The 18,690-nt window shown below is 54.5% G+C and overlaps 5 protein-coding genes across 5 annotated transcripts; 3 read left to right on the forward strand and 2 right to left on the reverse strand.

Moving 5' to 3' along the window:
* Positions 1-466: 466 nt before the first annotated feature.
* Positions 467-2,344, forward strand: C8Q71DRAFT_888033 (FAD/NAD(P)-binding domain-containing protein; the record flags this gene model as incomplete). The annotated part of the gene is made up of 3 exons (XM_047928605.1): positions 467-517; positions 648-1,355; positions 1,409-2,344. 3 exons carry the CDS (start codon positions 467-469, stop codon positions 2,231-2,233), a joined length of 1,584 nt encoding a protein of 527 aa, XP_047773155.1. The 3' UTR covers positions 2,234-2,344.
* C8Q71DRAFT_888045 (major facilitator superfamily domain-containing protein) lies at positions 2,344-5,011 on the reverse strand (the record flags this gene model as incomplete). Its single annotated transcript, XM_047928606.1, has 11 exons — positions 2,344-2,903; positions 2,976-3,108; positions 3,164-3,297; positions 3,343-3,452; positions 3,512-3,625; positions 3,683-4,185; positions 4,242-4,331; positions 4,386-4,492; positions 4,537-4,670; positions 4,730-4,796; positions 4,853-5,011. 11 exons carry the CDS (start codon positions 5,009-5,011, stop codon positions 2,748-2,750), a joined length of 1,707 nt encoding a protein of 568 aa, XP_047773156.1. The 3' UTR covers positions 2,344-2,747.
* A 1,534-nt stretch (positions 5,012-6,545) lies between these two features.
* C8Q71DRAFT_888069 (monooxygenase) lies at positions 6,546-9,671 on the forward strand. The gene is made up of 10 exons (XM_047928607.1): positions 6,546-7,051; positions 7,102-7,221; positions 7,295-7,462; positions 7,495-7,738; positions 7,792-7,889; positions 7,943-7,977; positions 8,036-8,206; positions 8,261-8,316; positions 8,369-8,430; positions 8,483-9,671. Exons 1-10 carry the CDS (start codon positions 7,019-7,021, stop codon positions 9,188-9,190), a joined length of 1,695 nt encoding a protein of 564 aa, XP_047773157.1. The 5' UTR covers positions 6,546-7,018; the 3' UTR covers positions 9,191-9,671.
* Positions 9,672-11,202: 1,531 nt separating this feature from the next.
* On the reverse strand, positions 11,203-13,040 carry C8Q71DRAFT_888103 (uncharacterized protein; the record flags this gene model as incomplete). The annotated part of the gene is made up of 5 exons (XM_047928608.1): positions 11,203-11,745; positions 11,796-12,416; positions 12,466-12,829; positions 12,885-12,967; positions 13,023-13,040. The coding sequence occupies 5 exons, from the start codon at positions 13,038-13,040 to the stop codon at positions 11,203-11,205; spliced, it is 1,629 nt and encodes a 542-aa protein (XP_047773158.1).
* A 1,026-nt stretch (positions 13,041-14,066) lies between these two features.
* Positions 14,067-15,951, forward strand: C8Q71DRAFT_863096 (uncharacterized protein; the record flags this gene model as incomplete). The annotated part of the gene is made up of 8 exons (XM_047928121.1): positions 14,067-14,282; positions 14,331-14,577; positions 14,631-14,648; positions 14,698-14,894; positions 14,944-15,084; positions 15,137-15,418; positions 15,472-15,838; positions 15,893-15,951. 8 exons carry the CDS (start codon positions 14,067-14,069, stop codon positions 15,949-15,951), a joined length of 1,527 nt encoding a protein of 508 aa, XP_047773159.1.
* Between the last annotated feature and the right edge of the window lie 2,739 nt (positions 15,952-18,690).

Genomic DNA, 18,690 nt, shown 5'->3' on the forward strand with positions numbered 1-18,690 from the left:
CACGCTTGGTTACATGTCAATTGCATCAACGATGGCATGCACTAGTACGCCACGGAGACCCGTTAGCATGCAAGAAGACTGAGGTAAGCGTTCACAGTATGTCAAATCGGCGTAACGATACTGGCTCGTGCAAGGCTCGTGTTCGCCGCTGGCAACTGGCTGAGAACGTTCAGACACTTCCCAGAGGGTAGGCTGGGAGAAAGGAAGCAACGACGCCAAAAAGCCTCACTATGCAGCACATCAAATCCCCCAGCTTGGAGGGAAACAGAGTAGTTACCCTGGCTTGTTGGCCTGGAGCGGGGAACGCGCCGACGCGTGCCAGCGGCGCGCAGCCACATTGAGGATCTCGCCATACCACTTCTCATGGGCGTGATTCCGCTGGGAGAAAACAGACGCCTGGAGGCGGCCGCGGCAACGCCCATGCATTGGCTTCACTTACGAAGACTCCGAGCCCTGCTTCTATAATATGTCTCTCGGGACGTTCGTCCTCATGCGCGACCACTGCACTGACCGCCATGTTCTCTGTGCCAGTTCTAGTAGCGCAGGTCGTCTCTACAGCTCTCAACCTCGCCCTCGCGCCTAGCAGGCACTTCTTCGCGCCTCAAGCACCACTGCAGGACTATGGGCACAATGACTTCCTCAACCAGCCGTCGGAGGCGAGCAAGTCTATCGCTATTGTAGGAGGTGGGAGCGGCGGCCTCGCCGCACTGAAGACGATCCTGGACGTCGCAAATGACATCAACGAAAACTGGGAGGTCGTGCTCTTCGAACAGCATCGGGGCCTGGGCGGCGTATGGCTTCCTGACCCTCCAGGATACGAGCCCGAACCTCCGGAGCTTCCGGAATCACCAACCTACCCGCTGCTGCACGTTAATACGCCCCACCCAACCATGACTTATCCCCACATACCGTTCCCGCCAGGCACCAACCTCTACCCGGGATGGGACGCGATGCGCCGGTATCACGAAGACTTCGCGACTCAGTTCGACTTGTGGCCTCATGTCAAACTCAATCACACCGTCGTCTCCACGCAGTGGCACGGGCACGGTGATTTTGGCGATTGGCATGTCGAAGTGCATTCTCCTCCGGTAGACGGCAGCCCTGAAGACGTGGTACTGAAGCGCACCTTCGACCACCTCGTGATCGCGAACGGCCATAACCACTATCCGCATGTCCCGGAATGGAACGGGACGGACGACTGGCTTGCGTACCCGCGCCCTGGTCTCCCAGAGCGGCAGCTCCTGCATTCGATATACTACCGCGATCCGGAGAGCTACCGGAACCAGACAGTCGTTATCGTCGGCACAGGCGCGAGTGGGCGGGACATCGCTCTACAAGTGGGCCCTCTGGCGACAGTGGGTAGCAGCAGTTACGCAACTTGAGGTCAGGCGCTCACTATGTCCGACAGGTGTACCAAGTGGTCAGAGAAGGCAAGGAAACCACTCCCGGGGCCGACGTGATCGAGAAGCCGGAGATCGCGTACTTCACGCCCGACGCCGTCGTGTTCGTCGACGGCTCCATCGTCGAGTGCGTCGATACCGTCTTCCTCGCCACCGGCTACGACTTCCGTGTGCCGTTCCTCAGCGCGCCGCACGCGACCACGCTGGTCACCGACCCCGACGCACAAGAGACGTCGTCGACCGCCCAGCAGCTCACAAGCAACCTGCGATACATCTACCCGCTCTACCAGCACATGTTCAGCCTCGCGCCCTCCGTCCCGCCCACCGCGCTCGCGTTCGTCGGGCTGCCCGTGCTCATCGCGAACTGCCCCTCGGACTATGCCCAGGGCATGTTCATCGCGCACGCGATCGCGAACTCGTCCCTGCTCCCGCCGCGCGACGAGATGCTCCAGGACCTCCTCGAGCGCGAGGAGGCGCTCCGCGCGAAGGGCTTCGACCCCTACTTCGTTGGGCACCGCCTGCAGAACGACAACGAGGCGCAGACGTACCAGGACAACCTCGTCGAGTACCTCAAGAAGCAGGGCGCCGTGCCGGACGACGGCAAGCCGTACGTCGAGGGCTGGCGGCGGAAGGGCCGCGAGCACAACTTTTTGATCCTTCGTGGGTGGAAGCGCATACAGGCGCAGGGCGAGGAGGCGCGCTGGCTGAGGGGCGTGCGCACGGAGAACCAGTGGGCGGCCTTGCTGGATAAGATCGCGGAGTGGCAGAGCAGGTGGGAGGAGGATCACGGTATATCTGAAGAGGTGGTTCCATTGCGCGACTATGAGTGGTAGACGGCGTACGTCTTTGTATGGTTCTCTGGATGTGGTGTTCGATTAGGTTTGTAGAATATGATTGACCGACCTTTGGCAGACTGCATGTTCACAGCATACGGCGTTGCTGTCTACGATCTGCGATGGTGAGGCCATTACCATGTGGACAGGGTGCAGTAGGCGAACACTCGGGGGATAGAGGCGTCGATGTCGGATTTGGTATGGATTCAAGCACAACAGTCCTAGCTAGTGATGAGGCTACCTAAGTCGTTGGCGCTGACGACGCCGCCGCCGGGAGGGTCGGTTTCCGGCCGTGTGAGACAACGCGTGTCCAAAGTTATGTTATCTCCACCTATCTCCACCAAGGGCTGCGCCTGAATCCCGGGCCACGATTTTGGAGTGGCCGCTACCTCGTAGAGGAACAGAACGTCAAATCCTATCATCTAGAGCGCTACTATCCAGAGCCGGAGACGGTATCTCGTCGGTCGAGTCACTTTTGCACTGCAGGAAGCGAGGCTGCTTGGGATGCCGACAATCAAGCATGCTCGGTCATCCCAGACTTGTGAGCCTCATTTGCGATCGCCTTCTCCCGCCACCGGCCTCCCTTCCACCATACCAGGATGATCAACAAGTCGCAGACGAGGGTCAAGCCGCCCCACAGCGAGTATAACCCGCCGTCGCCCATTGCGTTCTACGAAGGCCAATTAGCATCGTCCAGCTATATGCTAGCCACACAGCTGGCGGGTAATGTCCACAGACGCACCTGTAGTGGCACAGCAACCTCGGTAGCAACAAAGGCCGTTAGTCCTCGGACAAAGCTATTGGTGGCGATCGCCGATGAAGATCGCCCGACGTTGGAATCCACGATATATGCGAGCGTGCTCGAGTAGATGGATCTGAAGCAAGATGCGTAAGTCGGTTCGCATCCCAGGTATAGAACAAGGAACCTACATCTGGGAGAACCCTACTAGGAACAGCATCACGCAGATGGACGCCACATGCACATGTTCTTCACACACCCAGCCGTATGCAATCATGGAAGCCGGGAGGAGCGGCATGAACAGAAATGTGCTCTGGAGGCGCATCTGCAGAGAAGTGAGCTCGGACCGTCACGTCCACCAGCGGTGGACAATGTGGAACGAGCGTGCCTCCGGTTGGCTCTTTCCGTCATGCCTGGCTTTCACCTTGGTGAAGATGTGGTCCGAGTACCGGCCGCCGAGCACGCTACCCAATACGCAGCCTATGGATAATTGGGTCATCAACCTGTATGCGTCGTGAAGGTAGTCGTGCAACACACACCTATGCCATACGCCAAGAGAACTAAGCCGGTGTCGAGAGCATCATAGTGATATTCGTTGGCCAAGGTCCGCGCGGCGGTATACGTGAGGCTGAAGTTGGAGGCGAAGAGGATGGCTGTAACGCGCACAAATCTTCAGATGTGGTTCAGGGCATACAACTCAACTCACTCACCCGAGGAGCAGAAAATCACGATATTGTTCGGCCGGTGGAAGACACGGATCATCGGACCAACTGGGCTCACGTCCCTCAACGACAGCCTGGCCTCTTTCACGGCTTCAGAGATCGCTGTCGCAGGCAACGTGGCTTGTGCCTCAACATCCCTGTCAGTAACATCCGATTCCTCGCTGTGTTGTACAGCGTCCGTTCCCTCCGAGTCCCGGTCACTTCCCGGTACAACTGTAGTCTGTACGTTGGCCGAGTCTGCGGTCTTCTCAGGGACAGAGGACCGTGCAGCCCCGGCAGCGGCCTTCTTCGCCTCTCGCTCGAGCACGCGCTTCAGCGCTATCTGATACGCAAAGCTACGTTCCCGTCGGAAGGTATCGCGGAAGAACACGAAGGAGACAAGGCACAACCCGGAGAAAATCGTGAGGAACCAAAATGTTGCGCGCCAGTTGAAGCCCTGAGTCAGTAGGCCACCTAGAATTGGGCCGAGTGAGGGACCGAGTGAAGGAGCACTGAGAAGGGTTCAAGCATGGGATCAAGAGTCCGCAGGTTACAGGTCTACACCCACCTATAGTATATCCCCATCATCGTACCTCGCTCAGCAGGCTCGAAGATATCGGCCAACGTCGCTGCACCGATGGATAGGACGGCACTCGATCTGCATAGTGATTTCATCAATCTGGCTAGATCCGCCAAGAACTCATGGATTTACCCTGCAGCCTGCACACAACGCATGCCAATGAGGACGCTGATCGTCTTCGACGTAGCCGCTACAATGCAGCCCAGCATGTGTAGGGATATGGATACCAGATATACAGCCTAGTCGTTGTGAGTATACACACTGAGCAGACGACAAGGCACACCTTTCGGCCTTGTATCTCACTAATGGAGCTCCATATTATGGGAAACCCGCCCTGGATCACAGTGAACAGGGAGAGCGTCAGACTTAGCTGACCGGGCGTCGCATGTAGATCAGACTCTATCTGTGCAATTGCGGCTGATAGGGAACGACTATGTTGAGACCCACCAAGAACGAAGGCATGCATATAGACTTACGATTGTATATGTTCGCGCCGAACCCATTGATCATGCACGCCACAGATATAATGACGACTATGACGTACTGCACGCGAAGTCAGTATGAGGGGGCCTCCTGAATAGAACGTACAAAACGCTTACTTTACGAGTTCTTGACCATTTGCGTGGATCGTCGGTCACTTCTGCATGCTCGATGTCCAGTTTCACCCGTACCGGGTTCTGTTCTGCTTCAGGCCCTTGGCTATCCTCTCTATGGATGCCCTGCGGCTCTGGATCTAACGTCAGACTCTGACTGCCCATAAATCGTCAGTATCGCGTGGGTCGTGACAGTCGTAGGTCAACTGAAGGGACGAAATCCACCCGCAGAGACCTGTCACGCAGGACCAGCCCCATACTTTGAGTCACACGACACGACTTGTCCTCGCGCTCGCGTATCGCCAGGACGGGCCCGCAGAGGTGGCTTTCCTGTCTTCTAGCGCTCGTCAGTTGACGGCATATGGCGTTTGCTGGTGGGCCGTCTTCGGAGTTAGCGGGCCGAAGAAATCCCTCGCAAACGACTCCTTGTCATTTCGAAGTGTATATGATGAACCTCATACATACACCACCGAGTCTGGGTAAGGATATGGTCACCTGGGCGCTTCGGAATCACCGACTCGCCGTGAACGTCTATCAGCTGAGCCTACCGCCCGGCAGAATCGAGGTATGCACAACTTGCAGCTTGCTGGTTGGTCACCGTCTGCAGCTGGCTAGCCTCGAGGCTAGCAGAGCCAGACGAGAGGTTTACGAGACGACGTCGTGACCAGGATCAGAAGACCAGTGTCCGACGACGTAACGCGGTACATACGCAAGCCTGTTCGGGAGTATGTGAGATCAATCTGCACACCTAATGTTCCGAGTCGAAAACTCACCCAGTCGCATTCGGTACCGCGGGTTTGCCAAGAGCTGACGCTCAAGGAGGTCTGTGTCGAACTCCGACACCTTTTCGATAGCGGGTAGGCCCTGGTCTGAACGCGAACCTACGCGCCACCACTTGACTCTGTACTTGAACGTATCCCAGTCCTGGCCGCTGACTGTAGCGAAGGGTGGGAGTTTGGCATATGAGGGGGCCCCAGGACTGATGCCGTATCGTATTGCACTCCGAATGCCACGTTGATACTGACAGGAACATAATGGCGCGGAGTCGGAGCGACGCGATGCGTCCGAGCAAACCCTGGTAGGAATGATGGGTAGTGTAGAGCTGTCTGTGAATCGTCAGGCCTTAAACCGTTGTGGTATTGAGGGACAACAAACGGATTGCGCACGAATGACAGTGACATGTCAGCACTTGGGCAAGGCAGTCCATTGAACTTGATTGAAGAACATACGAAGATATTCAGGGCAATTGGGGGCCTCGAGCGAAACCCGATTTGCCGGGGCTAAGGTCTAGTATGTCCATTATCTGATACCGCCACGAATGCCGGGGCCCTTTGCGGCTGGGAAGGCCTGGAGGTGGATCATCATGATGCGCGCAAAGGATTCGAGTTTAGTATGTATTGAGTCCCGACTGGCCATCCGCGCCACCGGCCGCCGCTTGCGACGCTTTGTATGTACCGAGCCGCCGCTCGATACTGACGCCTGCTAGCTGTTCATGTCAGGGCTATCTTCTGCCACTGTTCCTGCATTGGGGGCGCAGCGGAGGCGAAACGGGCGGTCCTCGACGTCAACAACTTGTGCAGCAAGGCTGAGCAGGAACTTGAAGCTCTGTACGGTGGACAGTAATCACGCGACTTGAACACTACTTTCCTTTTTCGGCCATCGAGGCGCGCCCTCCGCATTGCGGCGAGCGGCGAGCGCAGCGCATCATCTCATTCCCAAACCGCGCGGAAGAGTGTCTTTGTGTCAGCGACATGTGTCATTCGCCCGCTGCCATCGTCTCGACTCTGCTGGGTACTGGCTGCCGTTGAGTGCACGTAGGGGATTCGGCCAGGACACACGCAAGGTGCAAATGTCGAGCACTAGCCTCAGTGGTCTGCGTCTTGTTCGGAAGTTCTCGCGCGTCTGGACAACATCTGGAGCTTGCTTTCACCCACCTCGAGTGACGAACTTGGACCGAGTGCATCATATCCGGCGGCAAGGGCGCCGGGCGCGGTGACTTCGGACAGTGTGTACGTATGTCACTTCTAAGTTATGTATGTTTGCTGCGGCGCCGGGCGATGACGAGCGAGAACGGCAGGAAGTGTGTGTATGATGTGACGTTATAAAGGGGGCGAATGGACGTATCGACAGCATCGCACAAGCACTCATTTCAAGGACATTGATCTCGACACGATGAGTAGCAACGTAGCTACCGCTATCCTCATCGTAAGTGGTACTCTTCTATGGGCTGATGATCGCTTTCACATTGTCTCTAGGCTGGCGCGGGCCCCGCAGGCCTGGTACTTGCGCTCGCACTCGCGCAGAATGGCGTGAAAGTGCGCATCATCGACAAAGAATCATTCTATCGCCCTGGCCAGAGGGGAGCGGGAATGCAGGTAAGCGACCCTTGAACATCGCCAATCGCATGTTCAACATCGCTGATGTACTCGTACTTGTTCATTCTATCAGCCTCGGACGCTAGAGGTTTTGAATTACCTCGGTGTTCTGAATGACGTCCTTGCCAAAGCAATCATCTCGCCGACCCAACGCCGCGTGTACAAGCTGCCAGGGGGAACCGAGCCTCTCAAGACTGTCACTATGCTGCAGTACGACAAACCGACACCTTCAACGCCCATTGTGCGTCGATTCTCTGATCGTGGCACGTACAGGCCGCTCATGCTGCAGCTATCCCGAGTAAGGTGAACGGCGTGCACATTGGCCAGGACAACAGCGAGGCGATCCTGCGAGCCCACCTCGCGAAGTATGGCTGCTCGGTGGAACTCGGCACTGAGTTGCGCGATTTCGAGCAACACCCGGACCATGTTGTTGTTCAACTCGCCAAGAATGACGGAGTCACGGAGAAGATAGAAATTCTTACCTGTCGCTTCCTCGTCGGCACTGATGGTGGCAGAGGTTCGTGTGTGCGTTCTTGCGCAAGACACTGGCACTTTGTTGACCTTTCGTAGGTGTCACTCGCAAGAAGCTCGGTCTCACTTTCCAAGGAGAAACCCGCGCCCAACACACGTTGGTCGGCGAGCTCGAGGTCTTCGGTTTGGATCGTGACGTGAGTCTGCCGTATACGAGTTTAACATCAGTCACACATGTTGGCATCTCCAGTATTGGCACCAATGGGGCGACCCATCGACACTCTTGTGCGTGTCAAGCCGATGATAACGTGACCAGTCAATTAACGTGCCCCGACCTCTGTAGCTGCATGATGCGTCCGACAGAGAATCTAAACTGTTTCTACGTTATAATCGGCGGTCAGATCGACTTCGAGAAGCTCCAGTCAAATAAGGAGGAATTTGTGAAGACGATCCGCGCCGCTACAGACCGGCAGGACCTGAAGTTTGGAGAGCTTCGGTGGATCACTGATTGGCGGTGAGTGCCTATGCGTTGAGACACACACACTCACCTGATGATCAATCGCGACAGCCCGAACATCCGTATGGCGAACAAGTTCGGGGAAGGTCGAGGCTTCGTGGCTGGAGGTAGGCCCTATAGAATTCATCACCTTTGTCATCATTGTAAAGACTCGTGAAGACGCGGCTCATGTCCACAGTCCAACTGGAGGCCAGGGTTTGAACTCCAGTGTGCAGGACTCGGTGAGTAACGATCGGATCCAGTTGCACCTCCCCATCTCACGATCCGCGACAGTTCAACCTCGCCTGGAAGCTCACGCTCGTGGAGAAGGGCTTGGCCTCGCCCGACCTCCTCGACACGTACACTGAAGAGCGTCTCCCCGTGATCGCCGGCATGCTGCAAGAGAGTACCGCTCTCCTGAACGCGCTCGAGCGCTCGTCGCAGGGCAGTAACGACGACTCGGCGTGGAAGCGCGGCTGGGCACTGAAGCAACTCGGCATCAACTACTGCTGGAGCTCTATCGTCGTGGACGAGCGCGCGGCCGAGAAGCCCAAGGAGCCCGCCAATGTCTACGGCAGCGAGACGGACGGTGTCGTCCGCGCGGGCGATCGCGCTCTGGACGCCCCAGGCCTAGTCCCCGTGTCTGGCAACGAGCAGGCTACGTTATCGTTCTTCAGTATCTTCCGCCCGGTCCACCACACGGTCTTGCTCTTTACATCCGAGGCCGGTGCTACGCAGCCGATCCTTGAGGAACTCAAGTACTACCCTGCCGACAGCGTGAAAACCGTGGTGGTCTACCCGCGCGAGACAGTAAACGCATCCCCCGTGGCCGGGGCTGATATCACTGTCGTGGACAGGGAAGGTCATGCGTACACTGCGTACAGTGCGTCTGCCGAGCACCCTACGACTGTCATCATCCGCCCCGATGGCGTGGTGGGTGGGATCGTGTTTGGCCTCCATGGGTTGAAGACGTATTTGAAGGCCGTGTTTTCTGCTATTTAACGGGTACTAGTGCCGACGGAATCCGTCTCTGTATATTGTGTGTACTCTATGTATGTTCTAACACGTTGTAGCTTGGTATCTGGGCACGAAGGGGTCGACATGTGGGTGTAAACATGCCGACAAAAACTGCGTTGATTCATTCACAAGTCTGTCGATGCTTCCGTGCCGGAGCATACTACGCATGCTCGCCGCTTCGCCCCACAAAAGGCTGGCGCGACTCGGACGCAAGCCTGAGCAGGCCCTGAGCAACCTCGGCGACGAACAAACGGTCACGGTCACGTTCCTGTCAAGCGGCGCTTTCTTCAAGTTCCAATCGACACAGCCTCACCCAAGCCTCACCTGCTCGTAAAGTACCCATGCATTGCCGAATCGCCATACTCACATTGAATTCTGCATACACAGGGCGTAGTTAGTCGCGCTGGGAGCGGACGGACGATCAGGGGGTTTGGCACGGTCAGCCTCTCGAACGAGCAGAAAGCGGAACGCGCAGTGCGGGTACGTGGCCTACTTACTATCGCACTCGTGCGAACGCTCACTTGGCGCACTCCTCGGCCTCTGTGTCGACGGCGCAGCTGGCGCGTGTGCGTAGGAAGTGCACGCACAGGCTCGTCAGCATGCGCACCGTCTGGCGAGGCCCGCGCGACCCGCAAGCCCATCGACTACATACCGCCCGCGCCTTTCACTGTCACCTTTCCGCTCCAGCCTCCATTGCACCTTCGGACAGCCACCTCACCCTCGACGACACGCCCCGCGAGCCATGTACAAAAGACGGCCTTGTGGCGTGGCACGCGGGATGCGCAATGGCGTTCGCAGCGACCGACCAGCTGCGCGTCCGAAGACGCCGTTTCAAGTGGCCGCGACAAGCTCCAGCGACGCAAAAACAAAGCATTGCTGAAACCACGGGGAGAGAACCGGAGCTACGAGAGATTACAGCAACGGCCAGTACCCAGGTGAGTGCCCGCCGGCCGCTGTTTCCGTCTCACCCGCCACCTCCCACCATCCCTCTGCTCCCGCCCCTTCCTTGCCTCCCGCCCTGCCGCCCTCGGACGACCGCCGCTGTCACCCACCACGCCCGGGCCCATCAGTAAGAGACGGGCCGGCTGTCGTGGCAGGTGCGATTCGCAAGACCACCGCCTGCCTGCTGCTTGACCCACCCTTCCGCTTCCCTATCCCACCGCCCTTCGCCCCTCGTACGACCACCCGGACTTAACGACGAGCCCGACGCTGTCGTTGTCTACGCCGGTGCTGCATCCCCCGTTGTCGATTTTTTCCCCACAGCGCGTTCCTTTCGGGGACAGATGTTCGCCTAGAGCGACCTCTTTACGGGCTTGGACAACCTCTTGTACAGGTCATCTCATGGCAAGCAGTGGGGTGCGGACCCCCTGGGTATGACATCAACCCAGCCATATTGAAGTATACCACTTGCCTAAGGGTTCGAGTTCCTCAACTCACGTCCGAGCAGATTGTACAACGGGTATGGCGACGCGGGTGGGATACGGTTCGGCAGGTGCAGGCGCTGCGGCCGTCAGTGTTGGGGCTGAGCATGAGGCTAGACGCACGTCGGGCAGTGCGGACGGGCTCTCCGCGCTGGCGACGGGCTCAACTCGAACGGTGGAGGCAGGTGAGTCAGTGTAGGCTGTCAGATGGGGAAATTGCTACTATCTAGTGCAGTCCATAGAAAGTACGTGAGGTACGGTCGCTCATCACCGCAATTGACATCTGTTTGCTCCTGTTCAAGTTCACATGTACCCATGTACTACTGATTGAGCGCACCATAGTATGATGACACAGCAACAACAACACTATTGTACATCAGGATCTAGGAATGTTCCATGTCCTTCGCGGGCTCCAAGTTACCTGCAAGTTTGCAACTACGACTACGTAGCCTTGCTGCTCCAGCCCTCATCTGTGGCCTCCTGCGCACGCTCAACTGCACGCGTGTCCGAGTCAGCCTCTGCGTCGTATGTTTCCACATCTTCCATGACCTGCTCGGTGTGCGGGTCCGTCCACTTTCAGTCGGTGAACAGGTAGGCCGACGTGGGCGGGCTCTGGTACTGCAGTTTCTTGGTCAGTGTCCCTTCGAGCAGGTATTGGTAGCCATCATCGAGGTGGCCCTCATTGATATCAATCCAGCACGGATCGCCATGGGTCCGCTTCATGCTGGCGGCCAACAAGACCTTGGGGTAACTGTTCTGCGCCGAGAAGCTACTTTGGTGCTTTTCCACCGCCATTTTTTCTGCCGCCTGTGCGAGACCTTCGGCAATGAGGTCTACCACATATGCGAGGCCGAAGTCGTCCTCCTTTGCGACACCCTCAGGCAATTGTGCCTCTTGTGCCTTGAGCCGAGGGAGGATGTCTTTAAGCCACGCAGTCGCCTCGTCAGATTTGGTGCCATGCATCACATTGATGGCCAGCTTTTCGTACGCGCACTGCATATAGCGAAGTTGCCGCACGTACTGCTCCCACACTGGTATCATCCTCAGGTATTCCTGCCGTACTGTGGGGCTTTGCTGGGTGCCGTCACCTGGTGCCTCTGGGACGTCTGGGACAATGTGCTATGTTCACTTCAGCAATGTTGTAAAGCAGAGATCTTAGTAAGGCTTACCATGCCATCTCCTTCCTCGATGAACCGCTCTGCACTCCATCCAGCCTCAACGCCCTTCCTCAGGCGCTCCAGACCCTCTCTGTCTGGGAAGACAAGCATTGCAGCTGACCTCTCTGGGGTGAGTAGTGTGTCCCCCTGCCAGAGTTGGCCAAAGAAAGAATCCGCGTCTTTGAGGGGTGCCATTTCCAACTCGAGTATGCCATCCGCTGAGGTGAAGGTGACCATCTTACAGCCCACAGGCTTTCCACCTCCCTTTGCCATTGAACCGTCCTGGAGGTTGATGATGATGACCGGGACGATACCAAATATCTCAATCTCTTCTCCCTCTGGCTTGATAGACTGCCGCACTGGACTGGGAGAAGGGGATTGAGCTGGGGCCTGGGCTGGCTTGGTAGACCACCGCCGTGGACAGCCCTGGGCCTGAGCGCCTGCCAGGCTGGTGAGGGTAGATGAGGAAGTGGCTGGTGGACGGAGAGAAGGGGATTGGGCCAAGGCCTGAGCACCTGCTGGGCTGGCGAGGGTAGACGAGGAAGTGGCTGCCAGGGCAGGTGCAGGCAACAAAACTACACCCTCCACCTCTGTAGGAGCAAACTTGGTCATGAGACTGGATCTCACAGTAGCCTTCAATCAGAGTCAGAGCCAACCTATGTACAGCAGCACAGGAACTTACTTTGTGTAAAACATGACCATTGTGCTTGCTGTGGGACGTCTCCACATTGGTGAGCTCGCAAGAGAATGGGGGAGGCTGTACTTCGGCTCCTCGAGTGAGCCTACGTTGGCCCTGCAGGCGCCTGAATTCTTGGCGAAGAACGACCGACAGCTTGTGGTCAGCGACCTGCTGGAGCACCTTGCCCTCTGACGTGACACAGTATGGTGCTGCACCGCTACTCTCCGCCTTGATCTTGGTGTACCTGAGTTGTTCACTCAGGTACCCGACAACATTGATGCCTTCCTCCAGGTGCCCACCGGCTTCTGTGTGCAAGGGAGTGGTGACAGACATCGTTAGGTGTTGCTGGCTGAGATTGTAGAATAATCTGTTGTGTACTCAGTCATCAGCATAGATGTCACTATTGGGAATAAACAACTCACTTGATGATGCCACGACGGATTTGATGGCAAGAGGCGAGGTGTTCCTGTAGCTCATACCACTCGTTGCGTGGCAGGTAAATGGTCTATAATATGTCAGCACACATGCAGAAGTGACACTCAAGAACGAAGCATGCTTACCCTGACAGAAGGCTCCATGTATGTAGTCCGAGTGAGCCAGGGGAAGATTTCGTCAATGAACCAGTTGCCAAAGATCTTGTGCTTGTGTGGGATGTTGTCACCAAACAGCTGGACAAACAGAGACTCGACCAAGGAATCTGTTATGGACTGGGATTGCTAACTTACCGAGTACTTACTTAGTAACAACCGTCGGTAGTTACGTAATCGTAGTCGCCTTAGTTAAGAAATGAATTGAGGATTATCTCGTTGTGAAGAGGATTAACACAACGATTTGAGTGATCGACTTATGAGGTTTAGTCGATCGAGAATCGATTTCGCTCAACAAGTTCACGCACTAAGTCCGGAGTGGCACAGTAGTGCCTACGTTCTTAATGAAGCTAAGAAACTTGGTTGAGCAAAGTAAGTCGGTTACGACTTTAGTGAATAGAGCGTTACAACAATAGTTGAGGATGCCACTAAACACGAACCCGACTCTAACCGTAGATCGATGAAGCTTACTCTTACCGAACCCTTCAGAGTAGCGCGAGGCTATACTATTGAAGGGGTCAAGGTAGATCGACTTAGCGCACGGCTATAAGTACGATCGACCTTAGTATGTCCAGCGCGGAGCTATGGACGATCGAGTGGCTCACACCAATAGATTGAAGTTCAAGAGAGTGTTATTTGTCTGGTCACTACCACAGTGTTTAAATACATTCCAAATGTACTAGAATATTCTACAAGAGAACAATAGCCTTTCCAATGTCCTCGGTCGAGTACCCCGTATACTCATTGTTCTTAGACCGAACCGATCGGCTTTAGTTCGGTTGCCCTTGCCGAGTCTAGACAAGTCGATCCCTTGCCCGAGCGATCTCCGGGATCAGCTGATACTGACTCTAAAGGGTAAGTAAGGACTTGTACCGGAAAGGAAGGTCTTCGCCGTAAGTCACGTGTCAGCGCTTAACCACTTTGACAGGCTTTCGCGACTTAGGCAATCCCTTTGACGTTAGGCCTACCTAACATACCCCCCCTTGCCTAGGATCGCGAACTAGCTTAATCCTTACTATGGTCGGCCCTGTGACTTACGATGGCTTTGTTGACTATATGCGATCGGTCGGCAAGGCAAAACACAAAAGGGTCGATCGAGTTCTTTTCCATGATCCTCCACCCGACTACTGGACTGGTGCTCGACTATATCGACTTCAGGAAACGGTTCGGTACGTCATCCTCGGACCATGGGACTGGCGCGCAATAGAACGAATCTTGATGATCCATATTTTTGTAAGTCGATCATTAGACCTCCTCGATCATTGAACTGATCGAAGTAAGACCGATGACTGGCTGGACTCACTAAATTGGGACGAGCATCCTCTTCCCTCTATCCTGGAGGATGTTTGGGATTACCAATGGCACGACGATCCCGAAGATGGCCTTGGCTGGACTAGATCGCTCCAGAGCTATATGGCTCGACACGGTCATCCGGTTGACCAATGGGATGTCCCGATCCGCGAAGGCGATCCGATCTCCATGGTTCAAATAGACGCCGCGGCGCGGTCATTCGTTCACCAATGGATCGGTGAGTCCTTGAACTCTCCTTGTCTTCGACTTCCTCTGGCTGACCTCCTTTAGCTGGGTCTCGCCTCTTCAGTGAGTCTCAGTTGAGGGCCTCCCCGAATTACTGACGACTTGCTTCTAGCCGAGGATCAAGATACGACCGGTTCCTTTACTCCAAGTCGAGCCATGTCTCCCGTCTCCTCCAGATCGAATAGTCCTGAGCCTTCAGAGATGGACTTCAAATCTCTGACCAAGCTGGGAATCGAAGAAGCGGCTCTTCTTCCTCCAAATGGAGTCGATCCCGACTCCAATCCCGAGTTCTTAGGTGACGGAACTTTGGTGAGTACTCAAAGATTGACCGCTTATTCCTACTGACCGTGACAATCAGTATAAGGCCGAACTTCGCTGCGCAAAATGCCTTAAGAGCCGAGGAAAAACCACAATCCCGTGCTTCGTCCAGGATGGACTGACTGCATGTGCCGAATGCAACCGCAAAAGAGTCGGTTGCAGCTTCGTTAAGGACCACCCGGTAAGGACTTCATTTTCTGACTTGACTGATTCTAACCCCTCTTGTTGACTAGACTGCTAGTCGATCGAGGACTAGAAAGAATCTACCCAGAAGAATCTCTCCTGAGATCGGCTTGCCCGGGGACGAAGAGTTCGAGGAATGGAGTGGGCTGGAAGAGGAACGATCCGTCCAAGTCGATCGATCTTCCTCCGAGGAGATTGATGAAGACGTCAGAATGACTGACGAAAAATCGGACGAGATCGAGGACAGTGAAGACAGCGAAGGGGAAGACGAAGAAGAAAAGGAGGAGGAGGATGAAGAGGTCGAGGAGGAGGAGGACGAGGACGTCGATAAGGTAAGTAGTCGATCGACTCTCCTTAGTTCTGGTTAACTTCTTGTTTGTTCCAGGAACCCCCTCGCAAGCGGCTCAGGACTTCTCCTGAGGTTGAGCTGCCCAGCCCTCTGATCGGTCCTTCTCCTTTGACGGGCTTGTCCCACCTCGGTCCTCCCTCGACTGAAGCGTCAAGCTTCCCTTCGCCTCTCTCTTCGGCTCTTCGACCGGTCGAAGCTGGACCCGGGCCTTCCTCTGCAACCACTCACATGCAACGGGTGATTGAGTCTCAAGGCCGCACTCTGAACGATCAAGCCGGTTTAATCACCGCTCTTCAATTGGAGCTTGATCAACAGCGATCAGCGTATACGGCGCTCCAGGCTCAAGTAACGTCCTTGGAAGCGCAGAATCAATCGCTCCAGTATCAACTCGGTCGTACTCAGGGTAAGATTGAACACCTTTCTTTTGGACCATACTGAATGACTGAATCTTGAATAGCTTCGAGTTCTTCGACCGGCAAGGGAGTTAGCGGTAAGGGGAAAGATCGTGCCTTCTGATCGGTCTAGAAGTCTCTTTTAGAATAATCGTAGATAGTTGCTTTCCTCGTTTTGTATGCTGTTATCGCTGTCGTTGTAGTCTTGAATGAATCATGCTTGTCTGAGTCATTGAGCGATGTATAAGCGAGAAAATTGCAACCATCTGACTGTATTCATACACGGAGATCAATCATCACCCCCGAACTACCCCCCCTAAGACTTTAAGACCGTAATCCTTCAGTCTACATCGCATGATCTTCTTCAACCATCAACTCGTCAAAGTCTTCATCTTCCTCGACCGGGTCAGTCATGACTCCAACCTCAGCAAACTCGACTTCCTCCTCGATCGTCTCGAGTCGATCGATCGGAGCAACCGAGCGTCCTAGCATGTCTTGCTTGAAGGTGCTGAGTTCGACCTCGGTCGGCTCCGCAATGCGTCTAGCCGACTGGCGGGGATCGACCGTGCGCGCAGTCAAGACTTGATTGCGTGGCGCAATTCCAAAGTACGGCGAGGTAGGACGGTACTGTGCCTCGTTACCTCTCGCCAGAGTGGGATGAAGGACGAGTGCGCGGACGGGGTTTCCTTCGGCAGCCCATTCAGGCCAACAGATCGATCGGTAGTACTCGATCAGGCCGCGTTCTCCATGTTGAATGCGCTGGAAGACGTGGGGATTATTGCAGCTAACTCGGACGAAATTCGTGGTCCAAGTGATTGCGTCAAGCCCGCAACGTTGGGCCCGAGCGATCGTGTTGCAAGCGGCTTCGCGGCTAACAAAAGGGCTTTGGAGTAGGTTGAAATCGCGGTAGAAAGGGTGTAGTAGCCAGGATGGAGGATCGGCTAGCCCTAACTCGCGGGCTACGTCGAGGACCGACTGGTTGATACGCATTTGCCCATGCGTGATTGCCAGAGCGATCCAGATCGCGTCGGCGTACCCGTTCTTAAGAACGACTGCCCCGTTTCCTCCGGGGTGTTATGGTTCTGTTTTTGTTTATAGAAAGCTAGTTACCGAGTTTATTGCCGAGTCAATAGGAATAGTAACCTCGGTGATAGAGATTTGTATTGCCTATACAAAGCGGTAACAAACGGTAAAATCCTCGGTAATCTTCGGCAATGCAATTACCGAGACGGCGCAAAGTTGAGCTGTAATGAGGATACCAGATCCACAACAAATACAAAAGAGGGTGGGACTTTAGTCAGTGCTGCTATACAAGTATGCAGTACTGCTCTTCAACTGGGAAGAGTAAGCTATGAATGGATTTGAGTCGGCAATGAATGGGGATTATTGCCGAGGTTTAGAGCTTTTCAGAATAGAGGATGAAGTCTGAATACAGAGGATTAGTATCCAGAGGTTGATTCCGAAGGAATGGGCTTTTTTGGTTTTGAAGTCACACAACAGAAGTTGAATGGAAGTCTGTACAGCTAGCTTTGACTGCACAGTGACGATGGCAAGTTACAAAACCCTAATGTAGCAGCGCGAGGCCGTGCTTCAAGAGGGACTCACTAAGGCAATTAATCCTTAACCAGCTAATGGCTATAAGGCTTGCTTTAGTGTCAAGTGAGTTGCTGGTTAGGCTAACCACTTTAATTATAGTAATGCCACTGAGACGTGCTAGTATGGAACTAGTTGATACAGAGATCTATTGATGTTGGTAACAAGTTTACAGAGGTAGATGATGACTAAGCACCTTCTCTTACTGAACTCAACTTGTGAAGTCAGTCAATGGGTTACTTAAACCTTACTAGTAGCGCGAGGACTGTACTAAGTAAGGTTTCACTGTCGCAGGTCTTAGAGCGCGTCGGTAAGAACTCGGCGAGAGTGGTTGAGTGGCTAGTATGGCTAACTTAGCACTCGGGACAAAGTAAGACTTTGAGTGGCACACAGGGTGTGTTTCGGTGAAGAGTAGATGGTGGATTGGATGATAGATGTCCTTGACCATGCTCGGGAATGCCCTTTTATGCCATTACCGAGGACACAGCCAATGGAGCTACATGGAAGTATATAGAAAATCAAGGAATGTCGTAGAAGTGTATAGTACATGTCCTTGACTCATTTACACCGCTCCAGAGGCCATTCTAGGAGAACAATAGGATCATAGCCTTACACTTCATTGTTTCCAACAAGGCAAGCTATGTTACCGAGTCATCCTAGTACAGCCACAGTACAGCCACTGTTTCAGGACTGTGATTCCCGAGGCATTACCGAGGCATGCAAGAGTCCGCATTTTCGGTGTACAGCCTAAGGATAGCACAGCCATTCAACATAGCTTCAGGAATGGCTCGGTAATTGTCGCACAGCCATTCCTTTCTATGCCGATACAAAACCATTATAACTCGGTAATTGATCGGTAATAACCATCATTTACCGAGCATACAATAGCTCTTGTATCAGTACTGAAAGCATCTGGTCATAATAAGTAAGAACACACACTAGAAACTCAGTAATAGTCCGTTTAGTAGATACAGTAACAAGCGCTTCTAAAGCATTAAAACGTCGGTAATCAATACCTCGGTAATAAAACAATGAAAGCGCTACATTGATGTCCATTGAGAGGAATAAAGGAAAGATAAGGAGAGTAAGATAAGCACATAACAAACCTTCACTGATGCAGCCACTCGGTAAGTAAACACTTCTAACGAGTTTCTGTGCACTCTGAGGCTATCAAGCCTCTATCCCTAACACGGGGTGCTCGAAGAACATGTTGTCGTCGGGAGTCCAGGTGAAGAAGTTCCCCACGAACAGGGTCGTCTCGGCGAAGGGG

This window comes from Rhodofomes roseus, assembly GCF_022264815.1.
Source record: "Rhodofomes roseus strain CIRM-BRFM 1785 chromosome Unknown C8Q71scaffold_36, whole genome shotgun sequence".
Lineage (NCBI taxonomy): Eukaryota > Fungi > Basidiomycota > Agaricomycetes > Polyporales > Fomitopsidaceae > Rhodofomes > Rhodofomes roseus.

Excerpts from the sequence above, each read along its gene's own strand:
- C8Q71DRAFT_888069 (XM_047928607.1), top strand. The coding sequence starts at position 7,019 with ATGAGTAGCAACGTAGCTACCGCTATCCTCATC. Across the intron at positions 7,052-7,101 it reads TAGCTACCGCTATCCTCATC|GCTGGCGCGGGCCCCGCAGG; the intron begins GTAAGTGGTACT and ends CATTGTCTCTAG. Across the intron at positions 7,463-7,494 it reads CGACACCTTCAACGCCCATT|GCCGCTCATGCTGCAGCTAT; the intron begins GTGCGTCGATTC and ends TGGCACGTACAG.